The sequence below is a fragment of the Primulina huaijiensis genome, chromosome 14 (assembly GCF_012295235.1).
Source record: "Primulina huaijiensis isolate GDHJ02 chromosome 14, ASM1229523v2, whole genome shotgun sequence".
Lineage (NCBI taxonomy): Eukaryota > Viridiplantae > Streptophyta > Magnoliopsida > Lamiales > Gesneriaceae > Primulina > Primulina huaijiensis.
This window is the reverse complement of record NC_133319.1, coordinates 15627099-15635865: the sequence shown is the minus strand read 5'-3', so window position 1 is coordinate 15635865 and position 8767 is coordinate 15627099. Positions and strand designations below refer to the sequence as shown.

At 36.4% G+C, this 8767-nt stretch overlaps 2 protein-coding genes and 1 pseudogene across 7 annotated transcripts in view; 2 read left to right on the top strand and 1 right to left on the bottom strand.

Annotated features, from left to right (window-relative positions):
* The window catches only part of LOC140956809 (protein ROOT INITIATION DEFECTIVE 3-like), a 43564-nt gene that overhangs the window by 25825 nt on the left and 8972 nt on the right, over positions 1 to 8767 (top strand). The window lies entirely within an intron of this gene.
* LOC140956569 (uncharacterized) lies at positions 843 to 4274 on the top strand. Of its 5 annotated transcripts, none has more exons than XM_073413362.1 (9): positions 843 to 997; positions 1974 to 2162; positions 2246 to 2505; positions 2575 to 2772; positions 2854 to 2946; positions 3240 to 3347; positions 3421 to 3506; positions 3589 to 3937; positions 4018 to 4274. In XM_073413362.1, exons 4-8 carry the CDS (start codon positions 2614 to 2616, stop codon positions 3785 to 3787), a joined length of 645 nt encoding a protein of 214 aa, XP_073269463.1. In that variant the 5' UTR covers positions 843 to 997; positions 1974 to 2162; positions 2246 to 2505; positions 2575 to 2613; the 3' UTR covers positions 3788 to 3937; positions 4018 to 4274. The 5 variants fall into 5 exon arrangements, with proteins under 5 accessions (XP_073269463.1, XP_073269462.1, XP_073269461.1 ...); XM_073413361.1 differs by having other exon boundaries at positions 1686 to 2162; XM_073413360.1 differs by having other exon boundaries at positions 1625 to 2162.
* LOC140956810 (uncharacterized) overlaps positions 5188 to 8767 on the bottom strand; it is a 22743-nt pseudogene continuing 19163 nt past the window's right edge.

Genomic DNA, 8767 nt, shown 5'->3' with positions numbered 1-8767 from the left:
ATATTCACGTGCAGACAAGGCATGTGGCGAGTTCTATTTTGCATGCTGCGCGCATATGCGCGCCCAAGACCCGCTCATATGCGCCTGGCTTTCTGCCCAGCGTTTCAGAATTTATCAACTCGCGCATGTGCGCGCACTTTCTTCGCGCATATGCGCGAGACCTACTGTCTCGGCATTTAACAAGACCAACTGCTCGCGCATATGCGCGCCCTCTCTTCGCGCATATGCGCGAGGTCCTCTGCCCCGACCTTTCGGAACTTCGAACCTCTCGCGCATATGCGCGCCTCTCCCCGTGCTTATGCGCGATACCTTCGTCTCGGCAATTGCTGGAACCGTATAGCTCGCGCATATGCGCGCCCACTCGCCGCGCATATGCGCGAGACCTTCTGGTCACGTACCACCCAAAACTCAAACAATTCAAAACTCAAATCTCGGAGTGCTCAATCTATAATCATATCAAATCAATAGTAATAATTGCGTATTAACGGCCAAATAAATCTCGGGCATTACATTACCTAATAATGAAAATAAGTAAACTTGTGAAGGGTAATAATGTTCGTTCACAATGGGAAAATTTTCTATTATCCACACTTGTATATAGATATAGATTTGCTCAAACATTTAAGAACATGGAGAAGAAAGTCAAAAGCACAAAATCATAATTATAAAATGTGGTTAATTAGTATTAATTATTAATTAATAGACTAAATATGAAATTACCATAAATAATGAAAATAAGTAAACATGTGAAGAGTAATAATGTTCGTTCACAATGAGAAAACTTTTCTATTATACATATGTTACCTAATACTGAAATAAGTAAACATGCGAACGAACCCATAGCTTGTTTCAGAATCCCGCATTTTTTTTCATTCCCGCCCTCACAATCAATTTTTCCCCATCTTGTGACCCGACGATCGATTTTTCCCCATCTTGTGTCGAAGAAAATCTATGCCCTATACCGAGTTGCAATCGTTTACAAAATCTTGTTCTGGAGGTAAATTCTCTTCCCGTTGCCGTAAAATTTCTTTTATTTTGCTAAGGATTTTGATGGTGGTTATCTTAATATTGTTTTTGTTGTTTGTTTTGATTATTTAATGGAAACGTTCTTGTTTCCGAGTGTGTAAAGTTGTCAATCGCTTCTGAATTTCTGAGGGTGTAAAGTTGCCAGTAGCTTCTGAATTTCTGGGGGCTCTTCCCACCAAGCGAAGGAAAGAAAGCATGACTAGTGTCAAGGTCAAAGCAGAAAGCTTTGTGGTTTTCAATTTTTATTTAATTAGAGTTGAGGATAGCACAAGATATTCTATTCTGTTTATGATTTGGATTAAGTCACTGCATTGGATCCCACGTTGACAAGTTTTTCTCATGAGGTTTAAACTAGTGATAAAGAAGTATTGGAGTCGTGCAAAGTGCTTCTAATCTTTAAATGATCAGTTGATGAATGTCTTGATTAGACATGGACTTGAATATGTTTGAAATTTGAATGAGAACATTTTCATAGAATCTAATTTTGAATTGTTTTATAAAAAAAATCGAGGAGCTTGGTCGGTTAATCCATTTTCTTCGTGCCATCATCGATAAGCTTCTGATTTGACATTTCTATATTAATTCATGAAAATGGAAGGTGAGACATCAGCAAGACACAAAGGGATTGAAAACATTTTTTATCATAACATTATATGCAGATTGCAGGTAATAGCATCACTTTTATATCGCATAAAGTAACCACCACGGTGTATCATACTAAGTAGAATGGCACTGTGAGCTACCTTTCTTGTTTTAATAACAAGAGTACCGATGCAGGTTCAAAATTGAATTGAGAAGCAAAGGTAGACCATATACTATTTTTGTTTTTCATTGCAACTGGTTCTTTTAGTATTCATTTTAAACTCATACTAGTGCAAATTATGGTCTTCTTTATATTTTAACCATCTTCTCGACTGTTGTAATTTTATATTATTATTATTCTCAAGTACATATGAAAAATGACAAACAAAAGACTTCAGAAGTTGATATTATGATCTGTTAAATTGGATCACAAGAATCAAATAACAGGAGTGACGATGAAGTTGGATCACAAAACATAACATCACATTCACCACCGGAGACCCAAAACAATGCAATGGAATCACAACAAGATGACGAGGAGTTCCATGAGGAAGGTTGGAAATATATTTTTAATACATATGATTAAGTTTAAAGCACCAAATAACAATCATAATTTGCATATATATATATTTATCAGGCGAAAATGAAGTGTTGCCTTCGCAGAGGCAGCCGAATAGACGTGGGAGAACTGTAATGAAGGATGTTCATGCATTGCATCATGATGATTTGTTACATGTAATGTTTAATGAAAGAGGCCAACCTTATGGAGATTTACAACCGGTACTGGCAAATTATGTGGGGACAATAGCTCGAAATGGACTTTTGTTGCCCCTTGATTATTTAGACTGGAGAAAAGTTCCAAAACATCGGTTGGAGGAGGCATGGAAACTTGTTATTGTAAGTTGAGAACTACTTAATATCACACATGAGCTTCAAACATTAACATATTTATGTTTATGTTTATAGGCATGATTCATAATCTCCGATCAACATCAAGATTTTGTGATGCAAATGATGGGGGTTGCATGGAGGCGATGGAGGACCGAAGTTAAAGCTACATCTTATGACTCCAATATCCCATTAGCTTGTGTCTATTCGCCCTATTCCTCATGGGTTGGCTACAGAAGTTTGGAAAGATTATGTGCGTACTGGAAGGCTACTGAGGTAATCATGAGTATTTATTATTAAATATATGTATATATATTTTTATGGATATTCATAGTAAAACATAATTTTTTTTTCCAGAAAAGTTCTAAAATAAATCGAGAAAATGGAAAAAATAAAAAAGGAACTCATGCACAGGGACGAACGAGTATCCCTTCTCTGGAAGACAAATTTGTAAGCATTAACCTGTATTTTTCTTTGCAAAAAGTCTCATATTACCTATTTGTTGTTTGAACTTTGATGTTATAGATAACTAGTGTTATATGCTTTTATGGTGTTGTAAATATAGATTAATAATTATATATGATGTTGTTAAAATTTAAAGATATGTTGTTAATGATCGATTCTAGTTTTTCTTATCATTTATTTTGTTGTTTGTGAATGTGCGAATTAAGAGTATAAGTTTTGTTGTTTGTAAAATTTCAGCAGTCATATTTTTTGTATATATGATATTGTTCTTCTATTAGTTGAAAGAGAATGGTAGGAAGCCGACTCGCATCGAAATAATGCATTTGAGTCGGAGAAGTAAAAAGAAAGGAGGTGCTCCGGTTGATGCTGAAGCCATACGCTATGAGGTGCTGATTGGTTACAATTTTATATAATGACTTTTGAATAAATTTTTCATTTACTTGACGTTTTGTTTGTTAGAATTTGTTGGATGAGGCTGTTCAAACTCGCTTACAAGACATGGCTGAGGGGACACAAGCAATAGAAGTGCATGAGGATGCATTTCGGTTATATTTTCTTTAAAATTTCATATTATTTTTGTTAATGTTATTACAAAATATATATGTATTAATTACAAGTTTTATGCAGTGATGTATTTGGAACCGAGCATTCTGGCCGAGTTCGATGTCTGGGAGCAGGAGCACTGCCTAGCCAAGTCTTCCCTGAACAATGCAGGCGAAGCTCATTCTACAATAGGCAAAACTATCATTCTACTTTGGAGATGACAAATAAATTCAAAGAAATGCAAGAACAAATGAAGAAAGATATGGAGATGCGTGAATCGTAGTTGCGAGCAGAAATGGAGGTGCAAAAAGCACAACTACATACAGAAATGGAGAAAATGAGACAAATGCAAGATCAATTCGAAAGTTGTACACGGGTTATGCATTGTATGATACCTGGAGGGTCTAGCGGGCATGAATTGTTACCAACACAGGTATTTACATGTTATAAAATATCAAATGAAAAAATTGGTTGCTTGTTCTACTCTATGATAATTTCGATTTATTTTTACAGATGGCAACTGTAATGACAAACATCATTCAGAAACACATTTATGTCACATCCAATGAAAGAGAAAATGATGGCAGAACTCCTCCAGAAGAATCATCTGGTGATTAGATATTTAAGAAAAAACATACTTTAGTTTTAGCCTTCGTTTGCAATCATCAATATGTTTTTTTTTTTTTTTAGAATTTCATGTTTCTGCAAACTTAGATATTCATTTGTGGATTTTGTTTGGTTTCCTAGTAAATGACAAATGTTTTTGTCGATTTCGAGTTATTTATTTTATATGTATCATTTTTTTTTCCATTTTCTTGTGTAGAAGGAAATGAATATAATAATTTTGGAATTGTTTTTTTTTAAAATACTTATGAATTGGTTTACAACCGCTCCTACAAATAAAAATGTATCGCATTTAAAAGCGTTACTTAACCGCTCCTATATCGCCTCGAGAGCAAAGTAACCAAAGCGGGTATTTTCATTTGGTTCCCAACCGCTGCAAAATAAATGGAGCACCACCGGTTAAAAACCACTTGTGTTGCTGCTTGTAGGAGCGTTTATAAACCGCTTCAATATAAATGGACCACAAACAGTTACTAGCCACTTGTGTTGCCACTTGTAAGAGCGGTTCTTACCGCTTCAAACGAAATGCAGCACCAGCTGTTATACACCGCTTGTGTTGCTACGTACAGGAGTGGTTATAAACCGCTTCAATAATGGTCTTTAGGATCGGATGTTATTGTTTCACCACCGGCTGTGGTTACGGTGCAATAGATGCTAAGAGCGGAAGAAATGGAGTCGGTACAAAAACCGCTTCAAATAAATTCGAAGCGGTGAAAAACCGCTGCAGATAGTCCCAAAAACCGATTCTAAAACACATGTTTCTTTCGATTCTATACAATAAAATTTTATGATTTTATTATAGATAGCGTGATAAATAAATATATAATCAAAAGAAAAATCTTAAAAAAACATAAATTTCAAATTTCTTGAAAATATTACTACCTAAATCGGCTAAAAATGAAAAGATTTGTATACAGAAATGTGGTTTGAAGGAGAAGAGCAATATGTAGAAGCATGCATGAGTTGAAGGGAGAGAGAAGACAGAGACATAAATTATTAATAAGAAAATCATTCAAAAACAAATAAATTATTTGACATTTTATTATTGTACTTTATGTTTTTATGTTTGTGCCTCGATGAAAATTTGAATACCTCTGAGTTTCAAAAATCAAAATTCCTTTTAATCGTATATTATTTTTCTTTATAACTAAAAGTATCGTGAGGGAGGGCTATTACAAAATGATGCGTGAGCTTTACGACAGCAACGAGCGAGGGAAAATCTTGAAAGTACCTCTAGTTTCCTTATTGCAGCTTCAGCTTTTGCTTTTTGTAAAGTCTCCCACGCAGTAATTCTAGCTTCTTCCCTCTGAATTCTGAAAGTGGTAGCAACAATAAAATTACATATGTACTGAGCATCCTTTCCTATTATAAATATATTTATATGCATACTTGTAATTGTGACGAGCAAAATAAAAGGGAATAGTTGAATTAAGTTACGTTGAAATACTCTTAGATGTCTCCATTGACACTTCCCAAGTAGCAGAGCCAATGTTTACAGCTTTTCTTTTCCAGTCATTTAATTTATATAGCCACCACCTCTCTCAGAATTCTTACTCTTTTTCTTTTTGGACCACCTTGTCATGGTGACTGGTTCATCAACCGGCACATCCCTGATCTCCAGTTTGGAGGCGTGCTTACTTTCAAACTCTACAAGGGGTAGAATAGGAGGAGTTGCAAGAGAGAAAGATGATTTTCTCTCGGATGAGGACTGGATACTACTCTCTGAACTCATTTGAGTGGCCATGTCCCGCCTCGAAATATCACTTGATATATTGTTGGCCGCATCTTCAAAACCATTGCATTTCTCATCTATAAGGATATATAGCATTATGTAAAGTGATAATGAATCAAATCAAATATTAACTTAACCACTTGGAAGGCAAGAGGATATACAAAACAAGGTTGGTCTTATGCTACAAGAGAAGAAACACCAGGCTGTGAACCACGTATCTTTTGAAATATGAATTTCAAATGTACTTATGCACAATCAGATGGCATATGTTACACAGAAAACCCTCAGTAGCACAAAATAACCGAGAAAACAATTATATACCTTGGTGTCTAGGCAATGATGATTGGCTTATCAATTCTGAACATCCATGTATGCTAATCGATCTCGCCATACAAGGCTCCGTCCCTATAAGAAAGTTCGCATTACCATCACAATCAGCAGTTCGAATCCACAAGCCATCGGCAGCCAACACTCCGGCTGAAAATGGCGAGTTTGCAATTAGCTTCACAGTATTCCCTCCTGCAGACATAGGTGCAGCAGGAGAAAACATCTGATAGTAAGCAACACCTGGAGGCCCAAGTGGACCACTCTTTGATCTAGGACGTCTCTGTGGCTGATGAGTTGAAGCCCTTATAGAACCATCTCCACATACAGGACTAAAAATACACCTTTCTGCATCTTCCCATTTCGAAGGCAAGGTCCTTCAATTATTGTAAGGCAACAATGCAGTACTTACAGTCCTCTTATTCGCATTGGTGTGAGATGGAATCCGTTCAGAACTCCATCTTTTTTGAATCCTTATACTCGAATGCCGGTAATTAGGTGTGCCAGGACTTGGGAATGCGCTGGTCCTTCGAGTTGCAGCTGATGGTTTTTTCATTGCACCAAACCGTGGTGAAGAGGAGTTCCCAGAATTACTCACAGAAATGTTGAGATCCACAGAAGCAGTTCTGCGATCTGATTTGTTCAATGACCCTACGGATCTCAACCTTCTGTCTTGACATTCTGGTCAAATTAACCCACCAAGAAAGGAAAGGTTGCTAAATTAATGAGCACAAAAGGTGCGTTCTTGATTTACACTATGAAACATAATGCACTGATCTTGATACCTTTGAGGGCTCGAGAGAACGAATTTCTTGCAGACACTATAGCCAGATTTTCATCCTCTGTAGTTTCTGCCTCGCTGCTATCTAATATTTGAACTGAGTACACATTATATTCGAACAAAAAAGTAAGTATTTTGATCCGTGGTTGAAATTTTGCACCAATTCTTGTGACCATTCAACATACATCAGTGTGGTCAAAAGCCAGCTAATCTAGCGTCCAAACTCAAGCAAAAAAGGAAAACAGTACCTTTAGTCCTTCCTTTCCTACTGAGGTTAACAATATTCTCGTATGCTAGTTTCGGCTTGTTTGGATCTGTATCTGGACCACTAAAATCCTCAGCCAATTCATGCCCTGCCAACTGCTGTTTCAAATCAAAGATTACAACTTTCCAGTTCATATATTGAACTAAAATGCTAAGATTCAAAATCCGCGTCTGAAAATCCAGTTGATAGATTCTTTAACTATTTCCTCTAACTACAACCAGTGACTTCTCTGTTTCAGGTGTAAATTTCAACAGCATTATCATTTTTCAAATGTTGACCAAATGGGAAAGACAAAACCAGTTTTATTTATCGAACATGTGTGCATGAAAGGAGGGCAAACAAAATACATATCGAGGATCTAAACATAATCAAGGTAACAAGTTTCAAGTTCATTGAACAAACACGTATATTTCTTAAAATGCAAGTGGCAAAAACCTGAAATCGGGCAAAGGGAAAAGTAAGGAGAATCGGAGAAAATAATCAGCATTACTTGAGAAATTTCAGAGGCGAGAGAATCTTGATCAGGTGCATCAGATGTAAAAGAAGATCGGCGACAAGATTCCTTTGTATGGAAACGGGCGCAAGTCTGAGCACTCCAACCGGTACAACCTCCTCACCAGTGCCACTCAAGTTGGATTTCACAGTTCGATCAAGAGCATATATATTGGGTAAACTTGTGAAGCCAAAATTCTACAAGAAGATCGAGTGCAGAATCGTCTTAGACCCCAAGAAACTCAATGCTCCCATATCCCTAAAGAACTCATGCACATATGACTAATCATGCTGCATTTCAAATAAAGATATGTCTCTAGTATTTTTTGATTTGATTACAAAGTATGGAATTGTGTGGCAGAGGCTGGATTCTTAATGAGCTTTACATGAATTTTGGGCATTATTTACAACAGACGACTACTAGAAGGGGGAGTGAGATTTTAAGTAGTTGTATATTTTTTCATGTCTTTGTTTATGTAATAAAGTACACATGGAACAACCGAGACTCATTTTGCTACAGTATGATTTCTCTGAAATTTGTGGTGATGTCCATTCATGATAGGATGTTTCAGGATTCAAATTATTTTTGGCAGCGAATTCAGATAACAATACAAGTAAATGTCGTCCCAAAATTATCGACGACTTAGAGAGCTGAATTAGAAAATGTAAGTGAAAATGAATATGTTTTAGCTCTACCCAACCTTAGCTACAACGACCACTTTTCTCCTGTCATCGACAAATTAAAGCCGAACCCTATTGCAGCAGAAATCCATACTACTTCCAATGTTGCCATTCTTTATTATTTCAAGAGGATTGTCTACATTGATTATTTTCTTTGCCCATCCAACATTACTTGTCCTGTAGCAACTAATTTTGCGACTCAAGTTTATGAACTTAATTAAACCAGCTATACTAATTAATGCACATCGATTACCTTATTGGTTTCTACACGCGATGCATTGTTTATAATTTTATTATGATCATAACATTCAGGATTACCCAACCATGGGTTCGGATGAGACTCGTCCGTCACGGTCAACCTTAA